This window comes from Mizuhopecten yessoensis, unplaced genomic scaffold (genome assembly GCF_002113885.1).
Source record: "Mizuhopecten yessoensis strain PY_sf001 unplaced genomic scaffold, ASM211388v2 scaffold7055, whole genome shotgun sequence".
In the NCBI taxonomy this organism is placed as follows: domain Eukaryota; kingdom Metazoa; phylum Mollusca; class Bivalvia; order Pectinida; family Pectinidae; genus Mizuhopecten; species Mizuhopecten yessoensis.
The window spans coordinates 273,167-290,156 of record NW_018406858.1 but is presented as its reverse complement, the minus strand read 5'-3'; the positions used below and the strand labels follow the sequence as shown (position 1 = coordinate 290,156).

The following is a 16,990-nucleotide window of genomic DNA, read 5'->3' as shown; positions in this document are numbered from 1 at the left end:
GAGGACAAAGTTACTACTGGTAGTCAGCGCAGACGCTACATAACGAGTGTCCCTGCGGTATGTGAAGAGGACAAAGTTACTACTGGTAGTCAGCGCAGACGCTACATATCGAGTGTCCCTGCGGTATGTGAAGAGGACAAAGTTAGTTTCAATACCAAGCAGATCAGATCATAAACTTAGGAATAAACCGAGTAACTCGAAATAATTTCACACTGTAAATTTGTCGGCCATTCGTCGTTTAATAAAAATGATGATGGTTATGTAGATATGGTCCTCGTGCTACCAATATTTCAGTTCTCTACAATCGGCGTTGTTTATTTGTTCTCGATAATATTTAGAATTACCTTCGCGAATGTCAATAAAACAACTAATATCTGCTGTTTTTGATACAATTAGCATGCCAATTTGCAAAAAAGATGTAACACTTTATTTTTATATCGATATATTATAAAGGTCACGTAGATGGTATTCCCATTTTGTCTCGTTCACTTAAACTTGTATTTGTTTAAGGGTTCTGGTAATGTATATTTTATTTCGTCAAAAATAATGACGGAATGAATATAATAGTTACTATTCATATANAATTCCTAGTTATGCAATCGTTTTATTGGAGTCGAAAGACCCTGCAATAGCACAAATAAAACATATAAGCACATATTCAATACATAAAAGATCTACATTATACAATGGACATCAAATTAGCTTTACATAAAGATACACGATACCCGTAACGGTTGCAATTAACATTACGAATTTAATACAATACATTTGAAATACTTGTACATGATAAATTATAGAATTTACCAATTTTGCACATGAACTATGATAATTACGAGATAATTAAATAGTGCCTTATATTAAAAATACCTACCCTATCGCTCCGACAGGGGTCTAATGATGATAGCTCTACGTATAATATACGTTGCCTACATAATAGGTCTATGGTTCTGTTGAAAAGGAAAATAACAAAACTTAATACATAGTAAACATGTTAAGCAAATTACTTTTAAAATACTTTAGAGTGAATTACAGTTTCCATAAAAGATAATTGAAACCACACTCAAAAATACGTTTATCAAAGAAAGATATTTTAACTTCTTCAAATATTTTAACTTCTTCAAATATTTTAACAAATGCAAAANAACTTTGTCCTGCTTCTTAGACTTGGGCTTCTGATGAGTAGGTGGTGATAAGTCGGTGAGTGGTCTGGCAATGCGAGCAAAGTTACGTACAAACTTGCGGTAATATCCTGCAAATCCAAGAAATTTCCTAACATCTTCGGGCGTTGATGGCTCTGGCCAATCTCTGATCTTCGCAATCTTATCCAGATCAGCTTCGATACCATCCTCGGATACGATATGTCCTACATACTTTACTTGGTTCCTAAAGAAACAGCATTTCTTTGGGGACAGTTTCAGATTACACTCTCCGAGTCTCTGAAATATTTGGTCAAGACGACGCAAATGTTCCTCATAAGTATCCGAAAATACAATGAGATCATCCAAGTAGATGAGACAAATGTTAAAATGAAGATCACCAAGACATTCTTCCATCAGCCATTGGTAAGTTGCTGGGGCGTAAGACAGTCCAAATGGCATTCGGTTAAATTCAAAAAATCCTAATGGCCCAACAGTAAAAGCTGTCCGTTCCTTATGTGCTTCATCTATCTCCACCTGGTGGTACCCACTTTTCATGTCCAGAACAGTGAAGAACTTGTTGCCACTCCAACAGTCTAAAATTTCCTCTATCCTAGGCAATGCGTAGGAGTCCTTTATAGTTCGATTGTTCAATTGACGATAGTCCACACACAATCGTAGGCTCCCATCTTTTTTCCTCACCAACACAACATTAGAGGTCCATGGTGAGTGCGACTTCCTGATAATTCCCCCCGACAAAAGTTGCTGAAGGTGTCTTTTCACTTCATCCAACATAGATGGTGGGATTCTTCGGTGACGTTGTTTAAAAGGAGTTTTATCCTCAAGTTCTATCCTATGTTGAACCATGGAAGAATGGCCAATATCCTCATCATGTTTTGAAAATACATCCTCATACCTTTTAATGAGTTCCATTCCCTCACTAAGCTGATATGGCGACAAAGGTGTATCCTTCGAGGAGGTGAAGTCTAGGATATCCAATATACTGGGCCCCTCCTGTTTCTCTATGGAAGGCGGTGGTTTCTCCATAATGACTGGTTGAAGTTCACATATCACTGCTTTTGGATGGATTGTCACTGTTCTACTGGTGATATTGGAAAGCTGTACTGAGACAGCTCGGTGATTATCATCGAAATCTATGACCCCCGGTGTCAAATCTAATAACGATGATATGGTGGCTAACTTCGATGGTTGCAGCATGGCACATGTCCGATGGTAGCCAATTCCTTTATCGATGTAACCCTTCAGAGTAACAAAACTGTTTGGCCGCATCACAATGCTGTTTGTCTCTGCACATCTAACGAGTCCAAGTCGGTTTTCATTCCTGGCCAACTCCCGTTCCCTCAAGGACAAACATCTGAACGCGAGATACCAGGGTGAATGAAGATCGGCCTGCTGTAGAAATCTTGCTCCATACTTACCTTTACAAGCATACATCAAAGGGAACAGTACATTGGTACCAAGTAACAAAGGCACTGCGGAGTTATAACTGCTATCCGGGACGACTAACAATAAACAGGCCAGTGACTCCCCACAAAGTCCTGGTATAGCTACTTCTGTCTCTATATATCCAGAGTATGGCAAGAGGTTACCATCAGCACACTCTACATTCAGGAGACCTGTCACGGGCAGGAGCTGACAGGCATCTGACAAGAAGCTTCTGTAATACTGTTCTGAAATCGTTGAGACAGTAGATCCTGTGTCCAGAAGAGCTTGGATGTTACTCTTGGCAAGAAACACTGATGCTTCATTTGGTGAACCCACCAACTCTCCAGGTACCTGTTTTCTTCCATCCTGTGCTTGATAGTTAAGGGCTCTTCTCTCATAGCCTACGAACTGCCCTTCTTCGTAGGCTTCTCCCCGTTTAAATGGTCTATCCTGACACGACATCCAAGTTTAATGTGACCTCTCTGTCCACATCGCCAACACAGTGGGCCATCTTCATGCGGTTGTGCTAATTCTGACTGGTGGCTGTTAAACTGATGTCGCTGTTGAGGCTGCTGTCCTTGTTGATTGGTCCACGACTTACTATCTCCAGACTTCGAGCTGAACTTCTGATACTGATTAGTAGTCTTCTTCATCTTGGTCATATCTGCAGTCAACTGCTTTATCATCCCCTTCATTTCCTTTATATCATCTGTTGCTTCAGCACTAGCCATGCAAGCAGGATTGGGCTTTGTCGTTGTCTTCAAGTCTTCAGTGCGAGGCTTCTTAGTCTGAGTTTCCTCCTCCCTCTTCTTGAGATCTTGCTCCACCTGGCGTACTGCAATCACAAGCTGATCAAAGTCCTGGATAGCATCATACTTATGACCTGTAATATCTTTTAAATCTCTTCTAAGACCTGTCCAAAACATGGTCCTCAGCATATCCCCTGTGTAGGCGTAAGTCACCTCTCTTCCCTTCACAGCTTTATTCAATATATCCTCCAGTCTGCAACTCCATGAGGCAGCATCCTCACCCTCCTTCTGGCGAGCGCTATAGAACTGTGCTAGAAGTGCTTCACCTTTTTCCACAGTGCCAAAGATACTGTCCATCTTGGTAAGAATATCCCTCACTGAAACTCTCAATCCAAGATGCATGACAACTATTCCAGCTTTTCCCTTCAGAGATCTTCGAAGTGCATGAGTCACCACATCTTCACCATGAGATAACAGTAAGGACTCTACTTCATGTTTCCATAAATCATAGGATGTGTCCTTTTCCTCCCCAGAAAAGATGGAAATCCTCACAGGCGGACTGACTGTAACCGTGGGAGTAGACAAGGCACAAGCTCCATCTTCCTGTTTAGGATCCTTAATAGTTTCCTTGGACCTAATCCATGACCGGAGTTCCTCAGAACTAAGCTGGCCTTCCTGTGGCTTGTAACCCATAGCTAAAAGGGTAGCTGTAATAACCTCAACATCCTTGTCCGAAAATGATTTGTCAAACGACATGGTGAATAAGTAAGATGATAACAGATACAATAAACCTAATTGACAAAACTAATTGTAAACAATAAACCTGAAAATAAATACAATCTGATAAACACAAGTCTCGAGATCCCAACTGACCAGTACATTTGTACTAAAACAGACATCAACTGTAAATAAACCATATATTTAGTCAAAATACCTAGCTAGTATATACAATGACCACTGGGTTTTACCTGACACAGTCTCCAAGTATTTATTCCAGATGTCCAACTGCTGTAAAATAATAGCTGATATCCAATGAGCAATATAGACCACCGGTTACACAAAATCAACACAAACACAACACATGTAACATATAGAAAGTGCAACATGAAACATAAATGTGTCCTAAAAATCAGTAACTGTTACTCGTGAGATCTAGTCAACTTATTGTCAGTCAAATAGTGACAGAGCAAGCAATATCTATGCGAAATCTGTTCCACTACAACAAAAACCTAAATTTTGAATAAAAAAAATGAAAAGTATGAAACAAAATTTACACTAATAAAGAAAAATTCTATCAAAAATAAATTCAAATCATAGACCGCAGATCTCAAGTAAATATTTCAAGTAATACTGAAAATAGATAAATAACCATAAACAAAAACAAATTCATAAAGTCTATCAAAATCGAAAATCAAAGAGAGAAAAAAAAATAATCAAATCAACAAAGTTTCAAAAGGAAACAATGTGAATCTAGCGCAATCCGACCATACAGGATATAAATAAAGTCAAAACATAAAATGTTTCTACTTCCTAAACTATGCCTAAGCTATCATATCTAACTACGGGAAATTCAAAATACACACACAGCTAAGAATAACGAGAAAAGTAAATAATCACAATACATAAGTGTAAAACGAATGACAGAGTTCACGAGTAAAAGTCTATGGGATATTAACAAATACACTCGTGACAGCTACAGTTCAAAACAGGCGTTGTTCACTCAGGCATGACATGGTCGTCACTGAATTCACAGATCTAGATAGAGTAGATTTACCTGTGTTCCGAGTCTCACATTAGGCTAGCATACACGCGTAACGCGATGTAGAAATACACAACAAATGTTACGATGAAATACAGTTTTTATATGAAATGACATCTTCCATTCCGCATACCATCTTCTTGCAAACATAAAATGTCACTGAATTAACAATAATAATTACCAAATGGCACGTCCACCGGAAGCTCTAATATCGACCTTGAACGTCAAGGATACACAGCTGCTCCAGTGCTCCAAAGCGAGGCTTGTGTATCACTAACATATGAATGGTGTATGTCCCTTACATCCTTAAAAATTCTTTTAGAGTAAATCAATTCTTATAAAGAAATAGATTTATAACTGAAATTGAAGGCATGCGATATTTTTCTCGGCTCCGAGTCATTTTCTGTATCCTGCTAAAGCCAGGAGGTCCACACATTCTATATTTCCTATTTTGAAAAGTAATATTGGTAGCTATGTGCTTCATTGACGTTTTATGCTTTACTTAAATAAGACAATATTTATTAAAATAATAGAAACAGATGTTTCGCATGTAAATCATAGACGGATGCTCGACCTTAACGGACATGGAGGCAATATCAGGCCTAACGACATCACCTCGTTTTGAAAAGAAAAAATAATATCGGAAAAAGGCAATTACTAATCTAAACCAAATTCATATTTTATCTGGGTAAATAGCAAACAAATTGTTTGCTGAAGCCAAAAAAAACAGTCAAGCGTACTGTTGTTTAATTGACTCGCAGTAGGATAAATAAACAACAAACCCTTGTTCTTGCTTCGCTTTCGTGTAGTTTATCTCAAACTTTCGGTGGAAACTCAAGGTTACATCTAATTCATACATCATAAACAGAATACGGACAATAATTCCGGATACTTCTCTGGTGGTCACAAAATAAATATAACATATATATAACATCCCCCCGCTCATAAAAATGAACCCCAGTGAAATTTAAACAACAAGGAAGTATCCAGACATACAAAACAACAGAGCATAGAATAGTGAATGAAAAAAAAAAATCAAATGGAAAAGGAATTATATATCTAGACCATACAAGGTGTAACTGTACTAGAACTACATTAAGGCAATAGCATATGCATATAAACATATAGAAAATGTCCAACAATGCCAACATTCATAGAAAGCTTTGACTTAAAAGAATGAATGATTGGACTACCAGTTTCTGCACAAATCAATGGAAGAATAATTGGCATATTATGAAATGAGTACGGAAGATTGTCATTGTTATCAATCACGGAATGTCTTCATTTTAGAATATGGGACAATTTACATATCCAATGTCAGTAGATTACACATCATTTGACATGTGCAGGTAAGTCTTTCCGCTGGCCAGTCAGATATGCAAACAGATCTTTACTGTTGATAGACATTGAGTTGAACTGCTCCGAGTTGGAAACATCACGAACATCAACAACTCTAGGTGTCACTTCAGTCACTGATCAAACAGCATATTCTGTAGAGGGTTTGGTGTTACACATTCCATTCACAGTCTCTGACGTGTTAAGTCCTGACGAAGTGTAGGGTGCATCGACTGACCAGAAAATGACTGTCCACAAAGTCCAGTTTTCACTCGATCGGGCCTATAACCAGAACTTGTTTCCGTACACGGGTCACCAAGATACTCTAAAACAGGCCTAGACGTGTCCTTATGTTGGATGTTACACTTACTATCCGAAGTAGAACCAACTGTCTCTGGGGCGTCATATGGAGCACTGTGTACCACAGCATCAGTCTGATTTGCCCTGTTTACGCCTTAATAACTTTAGTACCTGAATCACGCCGCTTCCGGTCAAGTAGCCACTGCGTTCGTCGCTTTTTCTCGTGGCGAATCTGTGACGGCGACTTGTGTTTACGTCGTTGGTTGTTGCTAGGCGTAGATATAATTGCAGTACCCGGTACATTACTTTGGTCACAACCATTATCACTCCCGAAGTCCTTGTTACAATGAGATAACAATTTGGTCCATGTGATAGAAAATGACAAAGTCTGTCCATTCTCCTTAATAACATACGATGGAATCCAATTGCTGTATTCGACACTGTAATGATCAAGCACCTTAAGTAAATTGTAGTATGGTTGAAATTATAGCAGTTACCAGTTCAAATATCGATACATCTTACAACGCCGCCCAGACCCAAGCACTCTGCATCTTCCTATAAACGGGGACACTCGCTTGCTGTGGTCCAACCAACAACGGTCGGCTGGAAGTGTCACGAAACTACATCTTACGGTTTTGGATTCTTCACCATGTTGTGTAATTGACTCGCAGTAGGATACATAAACAACAAACCCTTGTTCTGGATTCGCTTTCGTGTAGTTTATCTCAAACTTTCGGTGGAAACTCAAGGTTACATCTAATTCATACATCATAAACAGAATACGGACAATAATTCCGGACACTTCTCTGGTGGTCACAAAATATATATAACATATATATAACAGTACACTAGACTGACGCCACCTTCCGAGACGGAGTGCTTACGTCACAGATGGCCACAGTGTAAACAAACTAAAGGTCAAAGATCGATACTTGCATTTATTTATCGAACCACACAGTTTTTTTTATTGTGATACAACTTCTTCACAATGCACGGATAAATAACATCTCTAATGATCCGAGAAAACTACCTATATCTCTTAGAATCATATACTGTACACATTGATGTAGTGTTAGCGTGTATATTGCATCCTTGACCCGCCATGATACATAACCCTCAGTCTTGGATGCAGTTTGTACACATCATCAACCTAAATTACATTGCAAGGTGGTCCCAACCTGATGTGATAGCATCACACGCGTGGTGATTGACGGTCTGATTGTGTCACGAGCCGTGGACACCATCGGGAAACTTGTCAAATCTCCGCCAATCAGTCGTGACGACATCGTTACCCATACATCTCATTTGTGACGTTGACAATGTTAGTTTCAAGTCATGGACAACGATTTATATTCATTATGCTGTTTTTGGTCCGAGTTAATAGTCCAGATCAATCAGGTTTTAAAGCTTTTCCACATAAGTTAGTCTGAATGGTTGCTATTACTTGTTAATTTTTGGACGCTTTTCCACTTTTTAAACCCATTTAAAGTCCCCAAACCCCAACCCTTAGGTGGAGACCGGGACAAATTCGACCCATTTTTATCAAAGCCGATCAGGATAGAATGGCATTTGTTGAAATTTAGGTGTATATATACCAGTTGAAAGATAAATCCCATGTCTTTCATAAAATAATAAGTTTAGCCAACGTTGAAATCACCATAATTATGACGTCGTAAAGCATGTGACGTCCGATTTCCCAGCCAATTTCACGATGTGTAGCCGGACCTGACAAGGTATGATTGGCCAAACCTGCCCCAAACTGATATCTCAATAAATTTGAATATTACAGCAATAAGAAAGTCACTGTTTGACTTTTATGTAAACCATCAGCTTTCAGTGTGTTACACGTTTGACATAAATTAGTAACGATTTACAGAAAGTTCGCAAAACGATGTGAGGTCATGAATTTCTTTCTATCCTCACGAAAGTTACTTTTTCCGTCTTAGTAATTTAATAATTGAACTTTCCTCTACATTTTTGTATTTCGATAACAGTCGTGTCTTTTGTAACGATCGACCGTATTCGTTTGGCTCTCACTAGAACGTGTTGTTGTCCGTTTGTTTCCGTCAATGTAGCGTAACTGGCGGGATGACTAAACACCTGATGGAAAGAGGGGCTGATGGATGTCCAACTGATGACGTCCTATGCCTCTATAAAATGCTCAGGTGGGGCAACCCGGCAACTACTCTTAAGTCATGTGGGTCGTTTTAATTCTTGCATTGTTCGGACAGGTGTCGGAAGGGATTTTGATACCCCATGCTGAGCATGGTATACCTATGTTACATCGACGCATTCCAATAATGCCGTCTTCCCTCAACACGCACTTAGGATCTCATATCATCAACCCACTCATAGGTAGGCGTAGAGGTATGGTTTCAAATATCTTCGAAGGTATCCTTGGAGGCAGCAATCTCCCAATCGATGCACATATAGATGAACCTATCGAACGCCAGGGACTTGACCATGGTCACGTGGGCGACAATTGTCAGCACAAGTAAGTTTTTCAATATACAAGTATTTGTTTCCTTACTGAATACTCACCAGTTGTCAGTACATATAAAGGTTGTCATATCCCTGTATACTCACCAGCTGTCAGTATATATAAAGGCTGTCATATCCCTGTATACTCACCAGTTGTCAGTACAGATAAAGGTTGTCATATCCCTGTATACTCACCAGCTGTCAGTATATATAAAGGCTGTCATATCCCTGTTTACTCATCAGCTGTCAGTATAGATAAAGGTTGGCATATCCCTGTATACTCACCAGCTATCAGTATAGATAAAGGTTGGCATATCCCTGTAAACTCACCAGCTATCAGTATAGATAATGGTTGTCATATCCCTGTATACTCACCAGCTGTCAGTATAGATGATGGTTGTCATATCCCTGTATACTCACCAGCTATCAGTACAGATAAAGGTTGTCAAAGCCATGTAAACTCACCAGCTGTCAGTATAGATAAAGGTTGTCAAAGCCCTGTATACTCACTTGTTGTCAGTATAGATAATGGTTGTCATATCTCTGTAAACTCACCAGCTGTCAGTATAGATAAAGGTTGTCATATCCCTGTATACTCACCAGCTGTCAGTACACATAAAGGTTGTCATATCCCTGTATACTCACCAGCTATCAGTATAGATAAAGGTTGGCATATCCCTGTATACTCACCAGCTATCAGTACAGATAAAGGTTGTCAAAGCCCTGTATACTCACCAGCTGTCAGTACGGATAAAGGTTGTCAAACCAATGTAAACTCCCCAGCTGTCAGTATAGATAAAGGTTGTCAAAGCCCTGTATACCTAGCAGCTATCAGTATATATAATGGTTGTCATATCCCTGTATACTCTCCAGCTGTCAGTACAGATAAAGGTTGTCGTATCCCTGTATACTCACCAGCTGTCAGTACAGATAAAGGTTGTCAAACCAATGTAAACTCACCAGCTGTCAGTATAGATAAAGGTTGTCAAAGCCCTGTATACTCACTTGTTGTCAGTATAGATAAAGGCTGTCATATCCCTGTTTACTCACCAGCTGTCAGTATAGATAAAGGTTGGCATATCCCTGTATACTCACCAGCTATCAGTATAGATAATGGTTGTCATATCCCTGTATACTCACCAGCTGTCAGTATAGATAAAGGTTGTCAAAGCCCTGTATACTCACCAGCTGTCAGTACAGATAAAGGTTGTCAAAGCCCTGTAAACTCACCAGCTGTCAGTATAGATAATGGTTATCATATCCCTGTATACTCACCAGCTGTCAGTACAGATAAAGGTTGTCATATCCCTGTAAACTCACCAGCTGTCAGTATAGATAAAGGTTGTCATATCTCTGTATACTCACCAGCTGTCAGTACAGATAATGGTTGACATATCCATGTATTCTCACCATCTGTCAGTATAGATAATGGTCGTCACATCACATCAGGGATGGATTCTATTTCTTGCTTTTTACCTAAACCCCGTAAAACTGCTGCTCACCTGGTAAAGTTGTAAACTGTCTTCGTATTTCTCATTTACATATGCAGCATGGATTGCAATTGTTAATGACGTTATTGACCCTGACTGACCACGAAACGTCATAAATTAACGTCAAGAACAATAGCGTGACCCCGAAAGGTCACTACAGTATTATTCCCCCGCCAGTCTGCGGGTGTAAGCTATCTAGACCCGTGGGTCGGATAGAATTTTCCAGCACCGCCAGAAATGCGGATATCTCGGTCCAGTATGCAAGAATAATAGAATCCATCCCTGATGTGAGGGATGGATAAGGTAATTCAAACCCTCGGGATAAAATATTGAGCAGGAGACCCGAGGCTTTGCCGCACATTTCTCATTTACATATGAAGCCCGGATGTCAATTATTAGTCACGTCAATGACCCTGACTGACCCCAAAACGTCATAAAATGACGTCACGAACAATAGCGTGACGCCGAAAGGTCACTATAATTCCTCCACCAGTCTGCGCGTGTAAGCGATCTAGACCCGTTGGTCGGATAGAAGTTTCCAGCACCGCCGGAAATGCGGATATCTCGGTCTAGGAGGTATGGATAAGGTAATTCAAACCCAAGGGATAACATATTGAGCAGGAGACCCGAGGCTTTGCCGAGGGTATTTTGCTCAATATTTTATCCCGAGGGTTTGAATAACCTTATCCTTACCTCACATCAGGGATGGATTCTATTTTTTGCTTATTACATAAAACCCGTATAAAAACAGCTGCTCTTCTTGTAAAGTTGTAAACTGTCCGCACATTTCTCATTTGCATATGAAGCCCGGATGTCAATTATAAGTGACGTCAATGACACTGACTGACCCCAAAACGTCATAAAAAGACGTCACGAACAATAGCGTGACCACGAAAGGTCACTATAATTCCCCCGCCAGTCTGCGCGTGTAAGCGATCTAGACCCGTGGGTCGGATAGAATTTTCCAGCACCGCCGGAAATACGGATATCTCGGTCTAGTATGCAAGAATAATAGAATCCATCCCTGATGTGAGGTATGGATAAGGTTAATCAAACCCATGGGATAAAATATTGAGCAGGAGACCCCAGGCTTTGCCGAGGGTATTTTGCTCAATATTCTAACCCGAGGATTTGAATAACCTTATCCTTACCTCACATCAGGGATGGATTCTATTTTTTGCTTATTACATAAAACCCGTATAAAAACAGCTGCTCTTCTTGTAAAGTTGTAAACTGTCCGCACATTTCTCATTTGCATATGAAGCCCGGATGTCAATTATAAGTGACGTCAATGACCCTGACTGACCCCAAAACGTCATAAAAAGACGTCACGAACAATAGCGTGACCACGAAAGGTCACTATAATTCCCCCGCCAGTCTGCGCGTGTAAGCGATCTAGACCCGTGGGTCGGATAGAATTTTCCAGCACCGCCGGAAATACGGATATCTCGGTCTAGTATGCAAGAATAATAGAATCCATCCCTGATGTGAGGTATGGATAAGGTTAATCAAACCCATGGGATAAAATATTGAGCAGGAGACCCCAGGCTTTGCCGAGGGTATTTTGCTCAATATTCTAACCCGAGGATTTGAATAACCTTATCCTTACCTCACATCAGGGATGGATTCTATTTTTTGCTTATTACATAAAACCCGTATAAAAACAGCTGCTCTTCTTGTAAAGTTGTAAACTGTCCGCACATTTCTCATTTGCATATGGCGTAAGTCTGAGAAGGTTTATAAATAAGTGTTTATAACAATGTGTGTGTTCTTGTTTGACAGAAGCACCATTCCTCTCCTCTCCTACAAATGTGTCCCCTTCGTGTCTTCTAGCATATAAGGCCCTTACAAAACTCTTCCATTTCATCATGCCTTTTGCCAATGTCCTCGACCAACCTTTAACCTCTCCATAAAATGCTTTCTCTTTCCTTTTATTGCCAATCCCATTGGAATTGTTGTTTTTGCTTCCCTATTCTTCCCTTTTTTTCCAGTTGTCATGCAAATGATTTTGGACAGATCCTTCTTGTTAATCATAAAATCAGGGCAGTCCATGTCCACCTCCTCTTCAAAACCGACTGTATCTGTCCTCTGATGTACTTTGGCCACCGAAGTGTCATTATTTTCGTAAATATCAACTTTAAAAGAATTTTAGTTTGTCCTGCTCGGCTTCGTTAATTTTTCACGGTCGTATCCATACAATGAAATACTGATATGACTATAGGTGTTGAGTAGTCTTATTTTTGTGTAATCGGAAAAGATGCAGAGTTTAATATGTCCCTGATTCTGTAAAACTGTGCCCCCTATTTTATCAAGCATGTTTTGATGTCCCCATCACACCCTTCTCTCTTGTTATCTATCCCTCCTAAACTTGTGAAACAGTCTACATCTGCTGTCTTATTCAGCCATCATCATCTATCCTATTTTTGTTTTTCTGGCATTGATCTTTAGGCCCACTTTTCTGTTGATCTTTTTTTTATGATAATAGCGCTAAATCGGCTGTATAATCTAAATATTCTTGTTTTGAATTTCCGTCGCATCCCAGTTGATCGTAGTATTCCTCATTATCCAGTCAAAGGTAATAAGACGGCGATATACAGACATAATACATGCCTGCCTTACTCCAGCACTTCCCTGGAACTAGCCCGATTCTTCACCATCCTCTAATAAAGCTCGTTCAGTGTTCTCTCACAGCAGTTTCACCATGCGTGCGAGTTAAACAAACAAACGTTGAACTATTACATGTAACTGGAATAATCATTGACCGATGTCAAGATCAATCATTTATGGCTATCGGAATGGTAATTATGATCTGGTTATGTCTCGAGAATATCGGTATAAAGTCATATTCAATCTATGCATAAACATACTTACTTTATTTTGTCATTACAGGCAGTTCGGATGTGACCAAATCGGCTATCACTGTGTGCAGACTGCCGAACACAGCTATAGCCAATGTACCGATGGCCAATCAGCTCACTGCCATTGCAAGCGAGGTACGTACAGACATGTAACCCAATGTCATTGAAGGTAAGGATAGCAAGGAATGTATGGTGAAATGTTATTGTACATGAAGCTATGTAGGCCAGAAAGGTTACCCAATAATACTAAAAGCAAAGTACATACAGACGGATACATGAACTAATGACATTGTAAAGCATGCACTGACTGATGGACATAAAATCTAATGACAGAAGAGACAGATACTTAGGGATGGATCTGTGATCTGATGTCAATGCGAAGTGACAACGTCTTGTATCAATTGGAAACAACTCAGTGACCCCGTCGTTTGTCGTTCACTAATTATAAACAACTCAGTGACCACGTCGTTTGTCGTTCACTAATTATAAACAACTCAGTGACCACGTCGTTTGTCGTCCACTAACTATAAACAACTCGGTGACCACGTCGTTTGTCGTCCACTAATTATAAACATCTCAGTGACCACGTCGTTTGACGTCCACTAATTATAAACAACTCAGTGACCACGTCGTTTGTCGTCCACTAATTATAAACAACTCAGTGACCACGTCGTTTGTCGTCCACTAATTATAAACAACTGTGTGTGACCACGTTTCTTTTTATGTTTCAGGATGTATGCATAAAGGATTCTTCATCCAGAACCTAAAAAAGAGGGATTATCATGCGGATTGCAGGGTCTGTTACTGCATTGAAGGGAAAGTGAGTTCGACACCCGTGTCTGTCTGCATAAAGAACTGGACGCAACTATAATTGGTTTATAATTATGTTTACACATAAAAAAATGTTTATTTAATCAATTGTTACCTGTTTCATACCGAAAACCCCCACATTCTTCAATTTTTAAATAGGGAATGACACTAAATCATGCAATTTTTAGGCGAGTGTACATCCAAACCACATTCCTTACCAAATTATGATAGCTATTACCCAGCGTGTTCACTAAATATGTGTACTCTCGCTAAAATGGAAAAAAATAAGCAATACACAACATAATTGGAGATGTTCCTTTCAAATAGTGGAGAAATTTATAATTGTGTAATAGGTTCTTATAGGATAAACCTGGCTATGAGTGGGAAAATACCCCCTGAACTATAAAACTGATGGAGGGATTTTCTCAAGAAATTTCATAAGAGGGAATATATCTTCGCCGGTGGGATGAGTTTAGTAATAGTACTAATATCTGCTTTTGTTTTTGTTTTCAGCTGACGTGTACACGGTTACGACGATCGCGCCGATGTCGGAGGAACAGGTACAACAGATTCAGTCGTGGTGGATTTTAGGTACATCGATGCTGCGTTCGGGAACTGCGAGTGTGACAGGCTTGCTCTTCATCAGCTAATGTACCCAGCACCTGCTCTAGTGCGATCATCTCACACCTGAACGCTGTTTCAATGGTCCTCATCATAGGGATCGAACGCACCAAGGAACGGACACAGTCCTGTCTCTCGTAAATTGCACCCGTTAACGTGTGTAATCAATAAAAGAATATTGTTACCTACATGCTATTTAGTTGTCTGTGTCGACATGAATGACATAACCGAAATACAGTCAATATCACTAAATCTTGTTTCCTAAATTTTGAAAGGTTGAACTAAATCAGACCGCATTATCTCAACTCCTTCAGTTGTTACAGTAGAAACTGAAAATACATTTCTTTACAAATATTGAAGAAGTTTTATCAACTGTCATTTTCTCCGATAGAAGTTGTTTTAATTCTGTTTATATCTGTTTCTCCTGTTAAAATTCGGCCAACTGTGGTCAGAACTGAGATGATGGGAACTAAGATAAGAAACGAAATAAGAAAAACGGAAGATTTGCGAAATGGGATAATAACTGAAATAAAAAGTAAGGTAAGAACTTGGATCAAACAGAGACAAAAACTCAAATACAAAGTAAGGTAAGATCTTGGATGAAAACAGGCAAGAACTCAATTAAATACTCCGAGCGTGGAATAAGGATCGAGACATAAATGAGATAATAACACAGGTAAAAATTATGGTAAGTACTTGGATTAAACAGATAAGAACTGAGACAAAATGTCGGAAAAAACCGCGAAATAAAAACTGAGACAAATTATGAGATACGAACAAAATTTAAAAAGTTTGGTAATAACTCCGCTAAAACGCAAGATAAGAAATAATAAGTGAGACAAGAGATGGAATAAAAGTAAGGTAAGAAGTGAGAAAATCAGTAGGATATTTAGTTCCCTCTGTTACAATAGGAAACAAGCAATCTTGTGACTGCATCCAGGACAACAGGCAAGTAGCTTAGAGTTAAACCCACAGCCCAAATATTCCGTTCTGCACTATGCGATAATAACTGCTTATAATTTACCGACATTTTAAAGCAACATTTTCGGTATTCCCTCCCTTAGATCGAGGAAAGAAATCATTTAGCAATTATAAGCTGAGTATAGAGTTTCCCAGTCATCTTATTTAACTTTAGGAAGGTTTAAGTATACGTTACTTTCGGTCCGAAAAGAAAAACAAACAATAAACAAACAAAAAAGAACGGAAACAGCAAAAACTGCAACATTTAATGCATGTTTCAGGTATATGCATTTACATGTAGAAAGAGTATCATGTCCAAAACAGTAACCAGTTCAGAAGGTAGAAACATCTCGATGAAGGACGAGCAAAGGTAGTAAGTGAGAGAGAGATAGAGATCTCATAACCTCGTAATCAGTTAAGTACGTTATCAGTGTCTCGCAGATCAGATTTGGCATAGTATTTTAATAATACTTTGTGTAAAATATTGTGTTCTATGTATGTATTGTGGCATTGTGAAACATGACACTTTAATCCACTACATACTTCTACTCTGTGGTAATCCACAGGGAAGTGGTGATATTTCTTCTCGATACGTGAACTTAATTGGTCATTCAAGAGGTACATGTTATTGATCAAAACGTCCTTGTTATGTAATGGTTTGTGGTGGCCTGATAGGTGTCTGTATAAGAGTTTACTTTTATAGCACAATTCCGACATTATCACACACATTTAGGAAAGCAGTGTTTCCACGATTCGTTCGAGTTGAGTCCCTTCGACCACATTTCCATAACGTCTTGCCAAAATTGCTTCTTACACACAAGCTTGGAAGAAACCTGGTGCGCTGGATTTTAGATACTTTAGTACCTGTCATATCGCCTCTTAAATTCAGGGAAGTACGTTTGTCAAATACAACCTGTATAATCTGGGAATGTCTCTAAAGATTACAAACTATTTAATCCCGTATCCGTAGTGAATAATGGCGAAAAGTAGCATTCTTGCTGATTAGGTTATTTGTATTTATTAGTAGCTGGCTTTTGTAATTGCC

The 16,990-nt window shown here is 39.2% G+C and overlaps 1 protein-coding gene across 1 annotated transcript; it reads left to right on the top strand.

The window, feature by feature from the left end:
* Positions 1 to 8,897: 8,897 nt before the first annotated feature.
* Positions 8,898 to 15,173, top strand: LOC110453018. The gene is made up of 4 exons (XM_021501825.1): positions 8,898 to 9,219; positions 13,586 to 13,689; positions 14,286 to 14,374; positions 14,878 to 15,173. The coding sequence occupies exons 1-4, from the start codon at positions 8,921 to 8,923 to the stop codon at positions 14,953 to 14,955; spliced, it is 570 nt and encodes a 189-aa protein (XP_021357500.1). The 5' UTR covers positions 8,898 to 8,920; the 3' UTR covers positions 14,956 to 15,173.
* The last annotated feature ends 1,817 nt before the right edge of the window (positions 15,174 to 16,990 follow it).

Excerpts from the sequence above, each read along its gene's own strand:
- LOC110453018 (XM_021501825.1), top strand. The coding sequence starts at position 8,921 with ATGTGGGTCGTTTTAATTCTTGCATTGTTCGGACAGGTGTCGGAAGGG. Across the intron at positions 13,690-14,285 it reads TCACTGCCATTGCAAGCGAG|GATGTATGCATAAAGGATTC; the intron begins GTACGTACAGAC and ends TTTATGTTTCAG. Across the intron at positions 14,375-14,877 it reads GTTACTGCATTGAAGGGAAA|CTGACGTGTACACGGTTACG; the intron begins GTGAGTTCGACA and ends TTTTGTTTTCAG.